Source organism: Nomascus leucogenys, chromosome 5 (genome assembly GCF_006542625.1).
Source record: "Nomascus leucogenys isolate Asia chromosome 5, Asia_NLE_v1, whole genome shotgun sequence".
NCBI classification, from domain to species: Eukaryota; Metazoa; Chordata; class Mammalia; order Primates; family Hylobatidae; genus Nomascus; species Nomascus leucogenys.
The window spans coordinates 27,111,649-27,133,800 of NC_044385.1; the positions used below are offsets into that span (position 1 = coordinate 27,111,649).

The following is a 22,152-nucleotide window of genomic DNA, read 5'->3' on the forward strand; positions in this document are numbered from 1 at the left end:
CATTGTCAAGCATTTTAATATTTAGTCATACATACCTATCTTTGATTATACTGAAATAAAAGTTAGAGAGCTCTCTGGTATAAAACGTCCGTAACAGCCGAACAACTTTTCCAAAATCATATTGTTTGTATAATTCGGTAATCTAGGGAACAAAGCCAAAATAAATTTGGAAGCTGAAACAGGCAAATGAAAATGTAAGTCATCATAAGCAAAATATGCTCCTTTCAAAAATTATTTCAAAGAGACAAATACAAAACAGGCAATATGCAAGAACTCCTGGGAATCTTCCAAATGTCATTTCTGGATAACACATTTGACTACACTCAGAAAATACTATTTTACTCTGAAAACTATGAAAGGACATTAATTAAGGAAAGAATGAGATTGTAAACAACAAAATCACACCATTTTAACAACAGCAAACAGTGGAAGTTACCAACAATTCATTAGTGTTCCTTCATTTATGCCTCATTTATTTTTGATTTGGGCAAATTGGTATGTACACCTCTGACTTAAGGGTACACTAATGCAAACACCTTTCCAATTGTGAGAAAACACAATTTTTTTTTTTTTTTTTTTTAAAGACAGGGTCTTGCTCTGTCAACCAGGCTGGAGTGCTGTGGCACAATCACAGCTCACTGCAGCCTCAAAACCACGGGCTCAAGCGATCCTCCTGCCTCAGCCTCCCAAGGAGCTGGGACTACATGCACTCGCTAACACGCCTGGCTAATTTTTAAAATTTTTGTAGAGATAGGTTCCTGCTCTGTTGCCCAGGCTGGTCTTGAACACCTGGCCTCAAGCAATCCTCCCATCTCGGCCTCCCAAAGTGGTAGGATTTATAGGTGTGAGTTTCCATGCCCAGCCAGAAAACACAAATTATTTAAGTCTATATAAAAATGAGCAAGTATCTTATGAGACAAATAGGATAGTCCATTTTGGTTATTTCTGTACTTTATTATGAGGAGCACATTTGCAGATAAATGAAGTATAACTCCACTTTATTCCTTCTTGTTGGAAAAATAGAGCTAATCATGAGAGAAAAATCTGGTCCGAGGGGAAGTCTGGACATATTTCTCTAATCTTTTGAGAAACTTGAAAGATATGATAACACTTTATACCGAAGGACAACCTGGGAATGTGTGGAATTTAGCAAGTATAACTTTTTCAAGAGTGCTATAGTTACTATTTCCAGCAAGGTCTGTTCCACTCAGATAAAACTAAAATTTTAACCTACAATAGTGCTGATATTTCTAGTTTCCGAAAGTTTATTAATTTACATTTACCTTGTTTGCCAAATCCTGCAGTAAGTGTAGCATGTACTGGTCTATGACATACATATCATTAACAGGGATGGAATCTGTTTCTGGGTTGAAATCAGCCACATTTCCCAAAAGAAAGCGGAGTGTATTCCTAAGCTATTCATAGGAAGAAAAAATATGCAGTTAAAAAAATTTAATGGTGCCTTCAATTTTCACTGAAAAGTTATTTTATTACTAACTCTTGTCATTTTCTTAATGGGGTATTTTTATTATCATTCCAAATAAGACCACAAATGTAAAAAAATAAAAAACAGAAAGTACACAATAAACTCTTATTCCTATAGCCCGGTTATAGGAACAACCACTGGATTTTATGCCTAAGGACTGAACTTTCATTACATTTCTTTATTACGCTGGGGCAAATCACCTTTCAGTAGCGCAGTTTATTCATGTGTGTGGGTCAGAATAATGTTATTTCACTTGCTTCACAGGTGAAAATAAAGATACATGGAAAAATGTGAAAGGTTATTGAGTATATAAAAGTATACAAAATTAATATAATCTATACTATGCTATATTACATTCTATATATTAATAAAATATAAAGGATATTATATACAAATTATATAAAATTACTGGTATTACTACCAATGTTTTGAAACAAATAAATTTACACAGGAGTTTTTTTTTGAGACAAGGTCTTGCTCTGTCGCCAGGCTGGAGTCCAGTGGTGCGATCTCGGCTCACTGCAACCCCCGCCTCCTGGGTTCAAGCGATTCTCCTGCAGCCTCCCAAGTAGCTGGGACTACAGGCATGCGCCACCATGCCCAGCTAATTTTTGTATTTTTAATAGAGACAGGGTTTCACTATGTTGGCCAGGCTGGTCTCGAACTCCTGACCTTGTGATCCACCTGCCTCTGCCTCCCAAAGTGCTGGGATTACAGGCATGAGCCACCGTGCCTGGCCAACACAGGAGATTCTTAAAATCTCACAATATATGAAGAACTTGTTTTCATTCAGTTTTTTTCAGTGCCAAACAAAATGTGTCTCATTTTTTAAAACAATGATTTGACAAACTTGTCCTTTAGAAATAGGAAGAATAATAGTTCTAACCTTGCTAATATCATCTCTGGCAGCATTGAGTACGGATGGGCCAATTGTAACTTCGGTGAAGACATTGGAATCAGCTACCCACCAGCGAAGGACATCAGCACCATACGGAGGCTCTTTGCTTTGATCCTTTTCATTGAGAAAAAAATATATAAACACAATGGCTTTCAATTCCAATTAGCCGAACAAATGTTTTAGGTAAAGCTCCTATTCAGAAATTTTTGAGCACAATGTAAGTATAAACTATACTAGCATTGTAATGAAATGCGGGCTAACAATCTCAAATTAGGCTGTATCTAAAAACGAAACTGGAAAAAGAAAGAGCGTGCTCTGCAATCTTGTTCAACGCACAAATGCTCATACCTAATCTCTTCCCTGGTCATGTCTGTTTCCATCTATTAGAGCTGGTGGTTAGACACACAGTAGTGTCAGGGAGGTCTCTACAATGAGGGAGGGGAAGAGGAAGGACTGCTTTTCCTTTCACTATTTCCTAGCAACTCTGTACACAAAACAATGAATGGTCACAGGATGTTAGGAGGGCAGTAAAAAGCTACAGGAGTTAAAAAATAAAAAAAACAGACAAATGATTTATTTCACAAAAGCAGCTCCAAAAACCCCCCCAAATTATCAGCAACCTCAGATTTGATGTACATTTAGGACCTGCTTTAAAGTGTATAATTTTCAACAATATAATAATGAAATGTGCACTTAGAAGTTGCAATCTCATTTTTCCTTTTATCATTTCCATTTAACTATACAATTAACACTTCATACATTTTTTTTCCACTTCAGACAGCAATGTGCCAACACTGTAACACGGTTTGAGGGAGGCACACCTCACACAATAGTGCGAAAACCCGATCATCACGCTTATGAATCACAAAAGGATCTACACATTTTAAAGGCTCTCAGACAATTAAAAATGAAACAACGCGGTTTGGGACCTAACTGGAGAGTCAGGCCTGAAATAAGTTAAAAGGACCACAATCCCAGCCTCTGCCTTTTTCATTGCAATCGTGTTATTTGAGAGTATAAAAGATAGTTTTTATTTTTACATTGAAGTAACTATATTAAGGGCTTTGGCTGCCAATTTAAGATCCTTAAAACGAAAATAAAATACATTTTAGAGAATCACCTACTTGTCCTCCATTAACGACAACATCAGGATGAATGACATTCCCAAGAGACTTGGACATCTTTTCTCCCTTTTCTCCAAGGGTAAATCCATGAACAATCACTGTCCTAAAGGGACAAATCAGCTATTTTAATGATAAATACAATTATAATTATCTTTTTGAAGATTAGGTACAGCTTAAAAATATGACACAAAAATATGATTTTTCTTGACTGATTATGAATAAAACTTTTTCTTTTTTTTCTTTTTTTTTTTTTTGAGATGGTCTCACTCTTGTCACCCAGGCTGGAGTGCAATGGCATGATGTCGGCTCACTGCAACCTCCGCCTCCCAGGTTCAAGGGATTCTCCTATGTACGTCTGACCTCAGGGGATCCACCTAACTCGGCCTCCCAAAGTGCTGGAATTACAGGTATGAGCCACCCCGCCCGGCCGAAACCTTTCCTTAAAAGTCAAATTCGGCTGGGTGCAGTGGCTCACACCTGTAATCCCAACACTCTGGGAGGCCAAGGCAGGCAGATCACTTGAGGCCAGGAGCTCAAGGCCAGCCTGGCCAACATGGTGAAACCTTGTCTCCACTAAAAATACAAAAATTAGCCGGGTATAGTGGCATGTGCCTGTAGTCCCAGATACTCGGGAGGCTGAGGCATGAGAATCACTTGAACCCAGGAGGCGGAGATTGCAGTGAGCTGAGATCGTCCCACTGTACTCCAGCCTGCGCGACAGAGTAAGACTCCATCTCAAACAAAAAAAGTCATTCTTAGCTCATGTATCACAATAGTTAAATAGTTAACTCTAGACTTACACAAAGGAAAACTTTAGATATTTTCATCACTAAACAGATTATTTTCTAAGCTTCTGCTATGTACTGACTTTATCATTAAAACTAACCAGGTTAGAAATAGCAAACTATAGAGACAGCAAGGAGATCAGTGGTTGCCAGGGGCCCTGGGGTGGGAGTGGAGATTAGCCACAAATGGGCATGAGAAAACTTTTTAGTGTGTTGGAAATGTTATAAAACCTTTTGTGGTGATAGCGGAAAAACTATATAATTCACTAAAAATAAAAAAAAAAATTTTTCATGAAAAAATGAAACCAGGAAAAAGTATGTCTTAAAAAGAACAGATTGGCCGGGCGCGGTGGCTCACACTTGTAATCCCAGCACTTTGGGAGGCCGAGGCGGGTGGATCACGAGGTCAGGAGATCGAGACCACGGTGAAACCCCGTCTCTATTAAAAATACAAAAAAAAATTAGCCGGGCGTAGTGGCGGGCGCCTGTAGTCCCAGCTACTCGGAGAGGCTGAGGCAGGAGAATGGCATGAACCCGGGAGGCGGAGCTTGCAGATTACGCCACTGCACTCCAGCCTGGGCGACAGAGCGAGACTCCGTCTCAAAAAAAAAAAAAAAAAAAGAACAGATTATCACCTCAAAATTATTTTCAAAAGACAATTTGAAAAAAATAGGATCTGCCCTTTTATTGGTCTTTAAAACGCATGTTAAGAAACAAAAAACATGCAAAGGGCCAGGCGTGGGGGCTCACGCCTGTAATCCCAGCACTTTGGGAGGCTCAGGAGGGTGAATCTCTTGAGATCAGGAGTTCAAGACCAGCCTGGTCAACATGGTGAAACCCCCGTCTCTATTAAAAGTGCAAAAATTAGCCGGGCATGCTGGCATGTGCCATAATTCCAGCTACTCAAGAGGCTGAGGCAGGAGAATCGCTTGAACCGGGGAGGCAGAGGTTGCAGTGAGCCAAGATCGCGCCACTGCACGCCAGCCTAGGCAATAGAGCAAGACTCCATCTCAAAAAAAAAAGAAACATGTAAAATGTTCTGGGATGGGTTTTTATCCTAAGACAGCCACAATCTTAAGCTAAGCTATTTAGGAATCTTTCTGATTAGTACTTTCACCTACACGTTTGAAAAAGTAATTATGTGTACTAAATGAGAATACCTAATTTAATAAAATTCATGAAAGCAATGTTTCAGTTCACTAGCCACTATGGATATTACAAATATAAAGGACATCTGCACTCAGGCTGTCTTCTCTCAACCTCGAAGATCCTTCCCTACATTCCTCCTAGTGAAGTTTTACCATAGATCAAGATCTAGTTCTAGGCCAGGCATGGTGGCTCACGCCTATAATCCTACCACTTTGGGAGGCCAAGGCAGGAGGACTGCTTCAGGCCAGAAGTTTGGGACCAGCATGGGCAATGGGAGGAGAATGCATCTCTAAAAATAATTAAAAATTAGCCAGGTGTAGTGGTGCACGTCTGTAGTCCCAGCTACTCAGGAGGCTGAGGCAAGAGGATTGCTTGAGCCTAGCAGATGGAGGCTGCAGTGAGCTCTGACCACACCCATTGCACTCCAGCCTGGGTGACCGAATGAGGTCCTTTCTCAAAAAAAAATAAAAAAAATTTTAAAAAAACTACATAAGTTTCCCCAACTACTCCAGTCAATGCTGACTTTTTCTTCAAGGAGTTATGATCTGCATCACACCCACAAGACACCTTGGTGTTGTCTCCTTTTTCCTTTCTCTTTTTTTTACTTCAAATTCTTACAGGACACTGTAAGCAATCATGAGGGGTGCCTTATCATCTCTATAGTACTCAGCATAGTGCTTCACACACTGGCAGGTACTCAGCAGGTTGGTTCAGGCATAAATACTTACTTATAAGGTGCTCTCTTCCTTGCTGCCACACTTGTTAATAAGGATGACTGAAACCAACCCCCGAGCTGGTCTTTTCCTTCCAAGTACAAATCTGCTCTTTGGTCAGGACCTCAAAATTAAGTATTAAAAGAAAAAAACCCAGAAATTTAAGTTAATTAAAATAGAAAAAGAATATATTTCCTAATAATAATTAGTGGGGAGGAAGGGAAGTAACTTTACAATAGAGAAAACTGACAGATGCCACCTTAACCAAGAAAATGACCAAAGTTACACATTACCAGTAGTAACGGGACAGAGGTGTATCACGTGACTTCTGAAATGATGTACTGAAATAAACACAGTATCCTTTCTGTGATATTCCTACTTGAAATGCGTAACGTGAATCTAATCACGACAATGCACCCCACAAACCCAGAGAGACAACCTACAAAATACACCTGTACTGCATGAATGTCAAGAAATGTCATGAAACACACAAAACAAGAACTAGAGAGACATGACAATTAAATGTGACATGTGATCTCAGATTAGATCTTGGGTCCTTTTTTTTTCCTCTTTCCACCTAGGATGTTATTGGGTAAAACTGAATAAGTTCTATAGACAGTTAACAGTATGGAATCAATGTTAATTCCCTAATTTTGGTATCTGTGTTGGTTATGTTAAGAGACTATCCATGTTTTGGGGAAATATATACTAAAATATTGAGATAAAAGATGCAACTTTTCCTCTACATATATATACACAGAGAGGATATATAAAGCAAATGTAGTAAACTGTTAATGCTGGGAAATTCTAGATGAAGAGCATGCTGTAATTCTTTATAATACCTTATGACTTTTCAAAATAAAAGGGTTTTCAAAAAAAGTAACATGAGATCTTTGATAAAGATTACATCCATATTTTAAATCTAAACTCACAACTCTCAAAGCCCCCATAATCCCTTTTATCTGTAAAATTATGATTTGTCCTTGTATCCTAAGATTGAAGATTGTGTTGTAATCTTTATGTAAGAAAGATTACCTGAGTGGAGGTGGGGAAACAAAATTTAAATAACTGAATCAAACCAATTCAATTGCATCAATATTACTGAGCACTTGTTATATAGCAGGCATTGTGTTAGACCCTGGGGAAGGAAATCTGGACTCTGCATTCTTGGAGCTGACATCTAGTAGGGTAGATTTTATGTTAAGCAAGAAATAAGTGTGATGGGGCCAGGTGCAGTGTCTCACGCCTGTAATCCCAGCTCTTTGGGAGGTGGAGGCTGGCAAATCCTGAGGTCAGGAGTTCGAGACCAGCTTGACCAACATGGCGAAACTCCATCTCTAAAAATACAAAAATTATCTGGGCATGGTGGCGGGCACCTGTAATCCCAGCTACTTGAGAGGCTGAAGCAGGAGAATCACTTGAACCCGGGAGGTGGAGGTTACAGTGAGCAGAGATTGTGCCACTGCACTCTAGCCTGGGCGATAGAGTGAGACTCTGTCTCAAAAAAAAAGGAAAAGAAATAACTGTGATAGGTGTTATCAAGAGGAAAATAAAGGGTTTAACCTAATCTGTGCAGCCAGGAAAGTCTGAGATAATGTAAGAAGGTAAATGCATATGCAGTGAAAACAAATCTTTAGCTAGACCAAGAAAATAGAAAAGAAGGTCCAAATAAACAAAATCAGAAATGAAAAAGGAGACATGGGGCCGGGTGCGGTGGCTCACGCCTGTAATCCCAGAACTTTGGGAGGCAGAGGTGGGTGGATCACGAGGTCAGGAGTTCAAGACCGGCCTGGCCAAGATGGTGAAACCCCATCTCTACTAAAAATGCAAACATTAGCCAGGCATGGTGGCGGGCACCTGTAACCCCAGCTACTTGGGAGGAATGAGGCAGAGAACTGCTTGAACCTGGGAGGCGGAGTTTGCAGTGAGATGCAGTGCCACTGCACTCCAGTCTGGGCGACAGAGCAAGACTCCATCTCAAAAAAAAAAAAGAGAAAGGAGACATACAACAGACAACAGAGAAATACAAAGGATCATCACAGACTACTATAAACAAATGTACACTAACACATAGGAAAACCTGGAGGAAATGGATAAACCCCTGGACACATACAACCTCTGAAGATTAAACCAGGAAGAAATAGAACAGTAAGGAGTAACCGGACTGAATAAGTAACAAAAAGTCTCCCAACAAAGAAAAGTCTAGGACCAGATGGCTTTACTGCTGAATTCTACCAAATATATAAAGAACAACAACAATTCTGTTCAAACTACTCCAGAGAATGGAAGAGGAGGAAACTCTTCTTAAATCACTGTACAAAGCCAGCATTAGCCTGATACCAAAACCAGGCAAAGACACAACAAAAAAGAAAACTACAGGCCAATACCTCTGTTGAACAAAGACACAAAAATCCTCAACAGGCCACTCGCGGTAGCTCATGCCTGTAATACCAACACTTTGGGAGGCCGAGGCAGGTGGCTCATGAGGTCAGGAGATCGAGACCATCCTGGCTAACATGGTGAAACCCGTCTCTACTAAAAATACAAAAAATTAGCCGGGCGTGGTGGTGGACACCTGTAGTCGCAGCTACTCGGGAGGCTGAGGCAGGAGAATTGCTTGAACCTAGAAGGTGGGGGTTGCAGTGAGCCGAGATGGTACCACAGCACTCCAGCCTGGGCAACAGAGTGAGACTCCGCCTCAAAAAAAAAAAAAAAATTCAATGTGGCCAGGCATTGTGGCTCATGCCTGTAATCCCAGCACTTTGGGAGGCTGAGCCGGGCTGATCCCTTGAGGTCAGGAGTTCGAGACCAGCCTGGCCAACATGGTGAAACCCCATCTGTATTAAAAATATAAAAATTGCCAGGCAGAGTGGCTCACACCTGTAATCCCAGCACTTTGGGAGGCTGAGGTGGATAGATCACCTGAGGTGGGGAGTTCAATTCCAGCCTGACCAACATGGTGAAACCCCGTCTCTACTAAAAATACAAAATTAGCCGGGCGTGATGGCACATGCCTGCAGTCACAGCTACTTGGGAAGGTGAGGCAAGAGAATTGGGAGGTGAGGTTGCAGTGAGCCCAGGTTGCGCCATTGCACTCCAGCCTGGGTAAGAAGAGTGAAACTCCGTCTCAAAAATATAAATAAATAAATAAAAATTAACCGGGGGTGGTGGCACATGCTTATAATCCCAGCTACTCTGGAGGCTCAGGCAGGAGAATCACTAGAACTTGGGAGGCGGAGGTTGCAGTGAGCCGAGACTGTGCCACTGCACTCCAGCCTGGGTGACAGAGCGAGACTCTGTCTCAAATAAATAAATAAAGATTCAATGCGGTTCCATGCAAAATACCAATGATATTCTTCACAGAAACAGAAAAACTCATACGGAAAATTCATCCTAAAATTCATACGGAAACACAAAAGACTCCCAAATAGTCAAAACAATACTGAGCAAAAAGCACAAAGCTGGAGGCATCACACTGCCCAACTTCAAAACATACTGCAAAGTTATAGTAAAAAACAGCATGGTGTTGGTATAAAAACAGACACTTAGACCAATGGGACAGAATAGAGAACCCAGAAATAAATCCACCTGTTTATTGCCAACTGATTTCCAACAAAGGCACCAAGAACATACAGTGGGAAAAGGACACCCTCTTTAAGAAATAGTGCTGGAAAAACTGGCTATCCATGTGCAGAAGAATGAAAATAAAACCCCAGCCTGGCTAACATGGTGAAACCCCGTCTCTACGAAAAATACAAAAAATTAGCCAGGCGTGGTGGTGGGTGCCTGTAGTCCCAGCTACTCGGGAGGCTGAGGCAGGAGAATGGCGTGAACCCAGGAGGTGGAGCTTGCAGTGAGCTGAGATCGTGCCACTGCACTCCAGCCTGGGCGACAGAGCGAGACTCTGTCTCAAAAAAGAAAAAAAAAGAAAGAAAAGAAAAGGAAATAGACCCCTACCTCTCACCATATGCAAAAATCAGCTCAAAAGAGAGACTTAAATCTAAGGCCCCCAACTATGAAACTACTAAGGAAAACACAGGAGAAATCCTCCAGGACATTGGTCTAGGCAAAAATGTTATGGCTAAGACTTCAAAAGCACAAGTAAAGGAACAAAAATAGACAAATGGGACTATATTACGAAAAAGCTGCAGCATAGCAAAGGAAACAATCAAACAATCAACACAGTGAAGAGACAACCTGTAGAATGGAAGAAAATCTTTGCAAACTATTTGTCTGACAAGAGACTAATATTCAGATTATAAAGGAATTCAAATAAAGAAAAAGCAAAAACAAGAAACAACAAAAAAAAATCTCATTACAAAGTGGGCAAAGGGTCTGAACAGACATTTCTCAAAGGAAGTCATATAAATGGACAATAGATATATGAAAAAATGTTCAACATCACTAATCATCAGGGAAGTGCAAATCAAAACCACAGTGATATATCATCTTACTCCAGTTAGCCCAGAATGGCTATTATCAAAAAGAAAGTAACAAATGATGGCAAGGATGTGGAGAGAATGGAACTATTATACACTGTTGGTGAGAATGTAAATTAGTACAGTCATTATAAAAAACATCATAGAGGTTTCTTTTCAAAAAACTAAAAACAGAACTCCCATATGATCCAGCAATCCCACTACTAGGTATTTATGCAAAGGAAATAAAATCAGCATATCCACAGGATACCTGCATCTCCATGTTTATTACAACACTACTCACAATAGCCAAGATATGGAATCAGTCTAACTATCCATCAAAGATGAATGGATAAAGAAAATGTGATAAATATACACAATGGAATACTATTCAGCCATTAAAAAAGAATGAAATCCTGTCATCAGCAGCAACATGGATGGAACTGGAGGTCATGATGTTAAATGAAATAAGCCAAGCATAGAAAGACAAATACTCCATATTCTCGCTCATATGTGGGAGCTAAAAAAGTTGATCTTACGGAGGTAGAAAGTAGAATGACAGTTACCAGAGGCTGGGAAGGGTGAGAGGGAGGGATGAAGAGAGTTTGGTTAATGGGGATAGAAAAGGAGTTACACGTACGGGATAAATTCTAGTGTTTAATACAGTAGGGTAAATATAGTAACCATTTATTGCATATTTCAAAATAACTAGAAGGGAAGATATAAAATGTTCCCACCACAAAGAAATGGTAAATGTTTGGGATGATAGGTATCTTAAATACCCTCATTTGATCATTACATATTGAATGCACCTATCAAAACACTACACATACTCAATAATATGTACAATTATTATGAATTAATTTAAAATTTTTCTGTTGCAGTGAAAATTATTTGGTTAAGAATATCACACTCTGGCCAAGTGCGGTGGCTCACATCTGTAATCCCAGCACTTTGGGAGCTGAGGCAGATGGATCACTTGAGGCCAGGAGTTTGAGACCAGCCTGGCCAACACGGTGAAACCCCTTCTCTACTAAAAACACAAAAATGGTGGCACATGCCTGTAATCCCAGCTACTCAGGAGGCAGAGACAGGAGAGTCACTTGAACTCAAGAGGCAGAGGCTGCAGTGAGCTGAGATCGCACCACTGCACTCCCTCCTGGGCAACAGAGTGAGACACTGTTTCAAAAAAAAAAAAAATCACACTCTAGAAATATTATGACTAAACTCTATCAGATAGATTTTAATGACAGTTTTCATGGATTTTAACCCACTTTAACCCACTTGACAGCGCCAAATACAACGTGCGCTTACTGCACTTGGTAATGTAAAACCATTTCAGAAACTGAAAAGCAACAATGGTAGTAGCGTTAATTCTCACAAAGCCTAAAGCAGTGAATACACTTTGAAATACACTATACCTCACTGTTTCACAATTGGCATACTCTTTTCTGAAACTCAGAATGCTGCCCAAAATGTGCCAGCAGGAAACTCTTCTTCCTACTACCTTAAGTAGTGGTACTGACCTGCATTTTCAATACATAGTCATGCATTGCTTAATAATAGAGATATGCTCTGAGAAATGTGTCCTTAGGTGATTTCATCATTGTGTGAACATCATAGAGTGTACTTACACAAACCTCAATGGGATAGTAGCCTACTCTACACCTAGCCAACAAGGCATAGTGTTTTGCCTCTAGGCTACAAACCTGCACATCATGTTACTATACTGAATACTGCAGGCAATGTCAGCACATGGTACATATTTGTGTATCTAAACATATCTAAACACAAAAAAGGTACATTAAAAATACAGTGGTCATCCCTTGATATATGCAGAGGATTGGCTCTAGGACCCACCAAACCCCCAGCCCCCCACCCCCATATGTACCAAAATCTGTGAATACTCAAGTCCCACAGTTGGCCCTGCTGAACCTGCATATATGAAAAGTCAGCCCTCCCTTTCTATATGTGGGTTTCAAATCCTGAGAATACTACATTTTCCATCTGCATTTCACTGAAAAAAATTGCATGTAAGTAGACCTGTGCAGTCAGAACCCTGTTGTTCAGAAGTCGAATTTATTATCATCTTGTGGGGCCATCATCATATATGTAGTCTGCTACTGACTGGAATGTCATTATATAACACATGACTGTAATTTAGGGAAACCAAGTACCTAAACTTGCAGTATTTTCTCTCAAATATGCTATGAGAAAATTATGAAATAATAATTCTGAAAATCACTACAAAAAAATTATAAAAATATGTTAACTTATATTTGGCCATTATTATTATGCATATTTTACCTGTAATAGAGAGTAAACATGAATTTACATGCATTTTGTTTTTCAAACTTCCTAAGCTGAAAGAAAGGCTTAAATGAAGGAAATAGATCCACCTACTACAAATCCTATTGTGCGATTCATAGACAAGCTACTTTTCCCACACACCCTTACTCCAGAAAGCAAACAGGGTCTCTCGGGCCAAAGCTGGCCCTTAGTAGGAGTGTGAGGAACTGTGTGATCCATCACTGCTTCCGTGACATCTCATCCCTGTCTCCAACTTTACAGCGATAACAAGCCTTGTTCTTCATTTGAACTCTATCTTCACTTAGTTGCCTTAAAAATATTTCCTCTCAAGCATCTAAACACATCCTCTAATATGTGCCTTCTCCTACTACTCCTTTCTAATTCCTGCCCAATGTCTCTCATTTCTCTTTAACCAATCAGTCAAAAACATTCCCTAATTATCAGTAAGTATAAAGTTAGTCAGCTATTTGTACAGAGAAGAGAAAAAGCCACAAAAAGCAATGTACTATAGAAGATGAGAACTGAAAATCAGGGTACTTGAGTTCTAGTTTGACACTGTTAAACTATGTGACCATCACCTAATGTGGCTCTAAGTCAATTTCATTTTCTCTTCTGAAAAATGATGGGGTCAGACTATTTCAGTGACTTCCAAACTTTGTTTTACAAAACTGGGTGCCCTGGGGTTGCCAAGTGGCCAAGGAGAGTGAACTGGTTGAAAGGAGGAAAAATATTCTCATTTTTAACTATTTTCTGTATTGTAAATTCTAAATGAAATTTCATCTAGAAAAACAGAAAAAGGTTTAGAAATCATTGGATTAAGTAAATTCTAAGGGTCCTTCCAGGTCTAAAATATAGCAGATCTCTAAATAAAGCACACACAAAACAAGGTTTTGATTATAGATCCCTTCTAAATACCAATTCCATATTTTCAAAACTTCTTGATTGGCATATATCTATTTTTAAAAATTACCTGGAAGAACATAAGACCATGAAGTTCCGCTATCAAACCAGATGTCCAAAATATCCTGACCTGGCACATATTCCAAGGCATCAGGGCCACCAACCTAGTAAGATAACGTAAAAGCATGTTAGGTACACAAAGATCACAATATAGACAACAAATACTGTACCCCAAAAGTCTTAAGAAAATGAAATGCAACCATGAAGTTCACATTTTTAGATGAAATTTACAGTATTTTTAAGCATTTCACAGTTAACTACAACTCCCTCCATTCACATTTAAAACTATCTGTGGCTACTGAATTACAAATTTACCAATGTAATATGAATTGGTTTTTATTTCCTTGAAATTAACTTTAAATTTGGATATTTTAATGTGTGATACAATCAGCTAACTCTACTACAGATCCTACAATGGCCTGATGTAACATTAGGCACTGTTCTCTCACAGTAAATTACATGAGCTTAGTCAACCAAATCAGTCAACATCAATCAATCCTGGCCCTCAATGAGATAACAACTGACCCTCACATTCCACTACTTTATTAAATACTACACTTTGTTTTTTGTTGTTGTTGCTGTTTTGTTTTGTTTTTGAGACAGAGTCTCACCCTGTCGCCCAGGCTGGAGTGCAATAGCACGATCTCAGCTCACTGCAACCTCCATCTCCTGGGTTCAAGCGATTCTCCTGCCTCGGCCTCCAAAGTACCTGAGACTAAAGGCATGTTGCACCACCATGCCTGGCTAACTTTTTCTTCTTTTTTTTTTTTGGAGACAGAGTTTCACTCTGTTGCCCAGGCTAGAGTACAGTGGTGTGATCTCGGCTCACTGCCAGCTCCGCCTCCTGGGTTCATGCCATTCTCCTGCCTCAGCCTCCCAAGTAGCTAGGACTACAGGTGCCCGCCATCGCATCCAGCTAATTTTTTTGTATTTCTAGTAGAGACAGGGTTTCACCATGTTAGCCAGAATGGTCTTGATCTCCTGACCTCGTGATCCGCCCACTTCGGCCTCCCAAAGTGCTGGGATTACAGGTGTGCACCACTGCGACTGACCTAATAATACACTTTGTTTTAGGGGGATAGGCTCTCACTCTGTCACCCAGGCTGCAGTGCAGTGATGCAATCTCGGCTCGCTGCAACTGTCTTCCAGGCTCAAGCCATCCTCCCACCTCAACCTCCCGAGTGGCTGGGACTACAGGCGCATGCCACAATGCTCGGCTAATTTTTATATGTTTCTGTAGAGGCAGGGTTTTGCCATGTTGCCCAGGCTGGTCTCAAACTCATGGACTCATGGACTATCTGCCTGCCTCAGCCTTTCAAAGTGCTGGGATTACAGGTGTGAGCCATCATGCCCAGCCTTAAATACTACACTTCTATAGTTAAACAAAATGTCTACTTTCAAACTGCATTAGCTTCTAATTTACAGTAAATAAATTTGTTAACTTTACATAAGATAAATTTTTAACTCTCAAGAATTTCTCATGTTGTCATTAAGTCCTGTAATACATACAAAGGCTGTTAAATACAAACAGAAATTTACCTCAGATAAGACTTCTTTTGGAAGAAGTTGCTCAGGGGGAAGAGTCCACCAGATATCACTGCCGTGCTGTTCCACTAGTTTAACAATATGCTCAATGGTTTGGCTATTTCAGGGGGGACATAGCAGAATTATCCAATTAACTATTGTGATGAATAACAAACATTTTAAAATTAAGAAATAGTGATTTCTTTTCCTATCTTTTTCCTCAAACCTTAGTTTGAAGAAAAAGCTGCTATCATTTTAAATTCAATATAAATAAAAAATTGATTATACATATCCTTAAAAAGAAAAAAAAAGGCTTCTGGCCGTTTCCGTTACTGATTTACCTATTTCTTACTAATCTATTTTCTATCCAGGTACTTATACTCAAAACCTCCTAATTATCTTTCCTCTTCTGATTTCTGCCTAAATTAAACCAACACATTCTCTCAGTTCTACCTTTGAAAGATTACAGTGGTTCCCACTGACACTGTATCAGTCCAACCTCATTCCCTCAAAACTACACTGATGCAATCAATGGTCTGAGAGTATTTCCCCCTACCCTCATCCCTTTACTTTACAAAACAGACCTTGAAATACATGCATTCCTAAACTGCTTTTATCACACGAATTCTCTGCTTGATAACTTTCCAGGACTCCCTCCCTGCTCACAGGCATCTGCATAAGATGCAATGCCATACTAGAGCAGAGACTGTGATGACAGATATCCAGGCTTATATTCTGACTGTCACTTTGTATTTATATGACCATGCACACGTTCTAAAGACCTAGCTTTCCCTTCTGTTAAGAACAATCTATTTCATTGTTCAGAAACTATTGAACACCTCCAGCATCTTGGGCACAGGCACTAGAGATACAGCAGTTGGCAAAATACACAAGATCCCTCCCCTGATGAAACTTAACATTGTAGTAATCCTAGACACTTCCCTCAGAACAACTACAAACTAAATGAGACTATACATGTAAAACTTAGTACAGTACCTAACACATGACAGAAAGCCAATCAACCCCTATCAAATAAATAACAGAACTGGTCGTATCTTTGGGAAGATATACAGTAATAAATTATTTGAAAATTAAACTCAGGGAAAAAAAATTCATACTATAGTTTCTCACAAAAATAACATATTTTTGATTTATTCGAATATTGAATTTATTATTGCAGCTTTGTTGCTATTACAGCTTCCTCTAGTTGCTTTTCATTTAGTCACAGTACATATAATGGCCAACAGCATGGATCCTGCCAGCAGGGGGCTTTGGCTTAATTTCTGGCTCCACCACTTGAACCCGGGCAAGGCACTTAACATTTCTGTGCCTCAGTTTCCTCATTTGTGAAACACAAATAGTAACAGCATCATTAAGAGACTTCCTATGAATATTAACTGAGTTAATAAATACAAAACACATAGAACAATACCTGGCACATTTGAATAAATATTATGTAAGCATTATTCAAACTGATTATTTGATGTCAGGTCTGGCCTGATAATTCACAGATAAATGAAGTGTTTACCAAAAATTGTTGTGGAAAGCAAAATCAAATGAGTATAAATTAAATATGCTCCACAGGCCGGGTGCAATGGCTCACGCCTGTAATCCCATCACTCTGGGAGGCCCAGGCGGGCAGATCACGGGGTCAGGAAATCCAGACCATCCTGGTTAACATGGTGAAACCCCATTTCTACTAAAAAAATACAAAAAAATTAGCTGGGCATGGTGGCGGGCGCCTGTAGTCCCAGCTACTTGGGAGACTGAGGCAGGAGAATGGCGTGAACCCGGGAGGCGGAGCTTGCAGTGAGCCAAGATTGCGCCACTGCACTCCAGCCTGGGTGACAGAGCGAGACTGTCTCAAAAAATAAATAAATAAATAAATAAATATGCTCTACAAATTTAAATTTGAAGTATCTTATAAAAGCTGGATATCACTAAGTTGGTATTCTATGAAGGATAGATTTTAAAAGTATAATGTTACCATCATGTACTTTGAAGAACTTATAATGAGAAAGGAAAATGGGCATAAATGCATGTTTCTAAGACAGTGAATCATTTTAGATGGACTTTAACAGTAAAGATAAACTTTTATGTTATCAGACCATAAAAACCTTATGTAATAACTACCTAGTTATATGACAATAGTATTAAGTTACATATTACTATTTTATATAGTTTGTCCAGAACATTTTCAGTTAAGAAAATATGAATATGGTATAATAGAAAAATCTGAATAAATCTAAAGACCAAAAGAAAAAAAAAAACAAAAAGATTACAACCATAAAAGAGAGATACTAGTAAAGTACATTTACATGGACATATACGCACAATTACAGTTGATACCACTGTTCATACTAAGGAAATTCTCATTAAAAAAGAATAATTCTAAAAATGGGTGTCATTTTGCCTTTTTTTTTTTTTACAATGTTATCATTAGACTGGCAAGTTTAGGTAAAGAGTAAAATAAAACAGTAAAACGGTTTTAAATGTATTGGAAAAACACATAAAAATAATAACGAAGTAAAAGTAAATGCCTCAAATTTCATATTAATTTAGCAAATATGGTAGAAACGTTAGGATAAAGAGTATTAACCAAAACCATGTATACATACACCACATATCTTTTTCGAAGCACTAATTGGATTCACAGAAATACACAGTGGGTCTTGAGAAATGATTTGTTCTGCACCTTAGGGTTCCTTAAATTATGAGGCTAAGCAAGTAACAGTTAAAACCAGGGCTTGAATTCGTGTTTCCTAAATCATACATAGTTTGGTGTGCTGTTTTTACTTATTTATTCTGCCTCTCTAACTCATCTATAAAGACAACACTGTAACTGAATTCACACTCTTACTCTCTGGAGTTTGCTAAGCAATGGCAGAAAGGCTCTTTTACCCAGGCATAGAGTGAAGACTGCGTATCAGAGATGAAGTGAGGAACTAGGCAGTCTCAGGAGATTAGTGTGTTGACACAGCAAGCACTAAGTCCAAAGACCAGCCTCTAACTGTGACTTACTGGAAAATGACAGGAATAAATCATATTATTTTTTGAGTTTCAGTTTCTATAAACATTGGAAAAAGTGACGAAGAAGACTAGGTGAAAATTTTTATTCTTAAAAGAAAAAGTCCTAATAACTAAAGAAAGTGAGTAACCTTACGACTACAGATGAAACATATCCATTTTATTTTATTTAATTAATTTTTTTGAGACAAGGTATCACTCTGTGGCCCAAGCTGGATTGCAGTGGCATGATCATAGCTCACTTGAAGCCTTGAACTCCTGCGTCAAGTAATCCTCCCGCCTCAGCCTCCCGAGTACCTGGGACTACAGGCCCATGCCAACATGCCGTTTTTCCCCCTCCCCTCTAGAGATAGGGATCTCACTTTGTTGCTCAGGCTGGTCTCAAATGCCTGGCCTCATGCAATCCTCCAGGCTTAGCCTCCCAAAATGCGGAGATTATGGGTTGTGAGCCACCACACTCAGCTCCACATCCATATTTTAGAATCCTAAATTCAACTTTAATAAAACTAAGCTCTTTTTCATATTCTTGGCCTGGCACGGTGGCTCATGACTACAATCCTAGCACTTTGGGAGGCCAAGGCAGGAGGATTACTTGAGCCCAAGAGTTCAAGACCAGCCTGGGCAACATAGTAAAGACCCCACCTCTATTTAAAAAAAAATAAAAATAAGTTCTTTTTCATATTCCTAAATATCAGAAAATTCAATGACATTTTAAATGTTATTTAACTATATTCAAGTAACCTACTAAGCATATAACTAAAAGCATTAAGAAAGATTCCAATTTTGCTGTTGGCATGTTATTAAAGCAATGGTAAAATTCCAAGTTTAGTCAGACACCTCTAGTCTAAAATTCATTGTAATTGCTACTTTTTTATAACAATATTAGTAATTTACTTAGATATAGAGCATATTTTAACATAAGAAATGTAATTTTGTGTTTTATATATACTTTATTTGCAAATTTAAAAAACTTTTTAAAAAACTGACAAAAGTCTCTTAGTGAGGAGGAAAGGTTTTTTGTTTTTCTTTTAGCTTACCTAATTACACTTACGAGAAACAACATAACTACACATTAGCTACACCAATGAAAAGCAATCCTGCAATTATTTTTAAAAATCCAATTTCAAAAAGGCTATCGTAAATAAAACAACATACTTCAGATTTTTTTCCTTGTTACATATGTATATGAATCAGAACAAAAGAAAAATTTGTTCAATGTATCCAAAAGAAACATGAAACATTTTTAAGGGAAGAAGCTTTATCTCATTAAGAGAGCAAGTCTCACTAATATTTAGAGAGCAAGACTTCCTTCCTTACTTTATACTGTGAATTATGAAAACATCATGTTCTAAATAAAGTCTACTAAATGTACTTTAGTAAGCATTATGTTCTATAATTCGGTACTATGAGATTCTAGATAAATTATTTATATTTTTAAAACAATAAAGTTAATTTTAAAATGAGAGAGTAAAGAAAAACCCAACAAATATATGTTAATTCGCTAGATTTAGCCATTCCACAATGCATACATATTTCAAAACATGTTGTACATAATATATGCAATTTTTGTCAACTGAATAAATTAATTTTGGGTGGGCACAGTGGCTCACACCTGTAATCCTAGCACTTTGGAAGGCTGAGATAGGTGGATCACTTGAGCTAAGGACTTCAAGACCAGCCTGGGCAACATGGCAAAACCCGGTCTCTACAAAAATACAAAAATTAGCCAGGTATGGTGGTGCGTGACTGTAGTCTCAGCTACTTGGGGGGTGCTGAGGCAGGAGGATCACTTGAACCCAGGAGGCAGAGGATGCAGTGAGCCGAGATTGTGCCACTGCACTCCAGCCTGGTGACAGAGCGAGACTCCGACTCAAAAAAAAAAAAAAAAAAAAAAAGAGGCTGGGCGTGGTGGCTCACGTCTGTAATCCCAGCACTTTGGGAGGCCGAGGCGGGTGGATCACCTGAGGTGGGGAGTTCGAGACCAGCCTGACCTACATGAAGAAACCCCATTTCTACTAAATATACAAAAATTAGCCAGGCATAGTGGCACAAGCCTGTAATCCCAGCTACTTGGGAGGCCGAAGCAGGAGAATCACTTGAACCTGGGAGGCAGAGGTTGCAGTTAGCCAAGATCCCACCATTGCACTCCAGCCTGGGGAACAAGAGCAAGACTCCAACTCAAAAAAAAAAAAAAAAGTGTGACAGAGAGATTTGAAAACAAAAATTACAATAAAAATAAACAGACATATAACCCACAAACTTGAGCTAGGTATAATGATGATAAAAACAAAGATAAATTTAACGTTCAAACAAAATCTAAAAAGATAATTTGAGAAAAGTATATAAAGTTAACTGTGAACAAGTGCTCAAAAGATACTCATTATAGAGACGTGACAAACATCTAACAAAATCCGAACGTTGGGTATGTTATGTTCATTTGATTTTCATACAAAAGGAACTAGGCAACCATTAAGAGCTAAGCTGACATTTTTAACAGGTGCATATTCATTCTTCTATAACTAATTAAATTACATCTTCTTTTGTATATCATTATGTTCCTTTATAAACAACTGTATTGGACATCTTATATACATATCTTCACACAAGAGGTATTAGTCCTATTTCCTTTGGGTAAATACTTAGAAGTGGAATTTTTTAATAATGAAACCAAGATAATACTTACAAGATTTTTAAAATAGTTTTGTTTCCTAAAAAAATTTTTAAACAATTTTCTAACTATTTCCTTGTGATATTTAATATTCTTCAGAAAAAATGCAGGAAAATTCCTAATTTGTCTGAAATTTAAGAATTCTACCTTTATTTCTTTAATATTGTATACTTAACACAAACTCATAGTTAACCTATAACCCAAAGATCAGTATAAACAACTGCTGATAAAAGTGGGTGAAACCTCTTATCAGTATGTAATCTATATGCTTCCATCTTAATGCTTTATTTCATAAAGCAATAAATCCATCATAAAACCTTGTACTTTACTCAAAGGCCTTATCTCAACACATGCATTACGTGTCCCTTCTTAGGTTTCAATCTGTGAAAATCCACTAGGTAGCATGAGCAACTATGACATCAGCCAATCATTCTGAACTTCGATATCAACTGGAATGAGGCTTATTTAGCGTGTTATGGACATTAAGCAGCATTAAGACTACCAAACAACAAAGAAACGACTGCTGTCATCCCACTGTCTTCTGTGTTTTGCCTTTATAAGCAAAAATATTAAAGATTAAGACAACTTTTCTTCTCTAACTTACTGGAAGAAGAATGAGGTAAGAGGCTAAATGTTTCACATTTGTTTACTAAATTTAATTCTAGAACAAAGTGAAATTTGGGAGGGGAAATTCCATTTTTAATTTAATCCTAGATTTATGTTGTAAAGCTGACAAAAAACCATTTTGGAGAAATTTTTCTTTATTTAATGAACATAAACTTTTTGAACAAAAGGTTTATTATTGTTAACTGAGAAAAAATTTGACGTAGCTAAAGTTAACACTCAAATTATATTGGAAATTCCTTGGCTATTTTTACTAAATTTCTCATAATTTCCAGAAGTTAGGGGCTAAGTTTCCCTATGTTAACTATAGCATTAATAGCATGAAAGTGATATAACTGTTTGAAATGATGGAAGAAATTTAACCAACTTCTTTTCCTTCCCAGGTAGCCAGTATTTCTAAATTTTATCTTTTTTATGCTAAAAATTATTTATTCTGTTTTTATTGACTAGTAACAGATTTCAACCT

General features: G+C 38.3%; 1 protein-coding gene and 1 non-coding gene across 2 annotated transcripts in view; both read right to left on the reverse strand.

Annotated features, from left to right (window-relative positions):
• The window catches only part of IARS2 (isoleucyl-tRNA synthetase 2, mitochondrial), a 54,731-nt gene that overhangs the window by 7,741 nt on the left and 24,838 nt on the right, over positions 1-22,152 (reverse strand). The window contains exons 13-19 of the mRNA XM_003265081.4: positions 15,383-15,485; positions 13,854-13,947; positions 6,171-6,279; positions 3,509-3,611; positions 2,373-2,498; positions 1,284-1,415; positions 36-142 (exon numbers count right to left, since the gene is read on the reverse strand). Of these exons, the coding sequence (XP_003265129.1) occupies positions 36-142; positions 1,284-1,415; positions 2,373-2,498; positions 3,509-3,611; positions 6,171-6,279; positions 13,854-13,947; positions 15,383-15,485 (774 nt within the window). The remainder of the gene's footprint in view (positions 1-35; positions 143-1,283; positions 1,416-2,372; positions 2,499-3,508; positions 3,612-6,170; positions 6,280-13,853; positions 13,948-15,382; positions 15,486-22,152) is intronic.
• On the reverse strand, positions 3,156-3,258 carry LOC115835330. The gene has a single exon (XR_004030317.1). It is a non-coding gene; the product is annotated as a small nucleolar RNA U13 (small nucleolar RNA).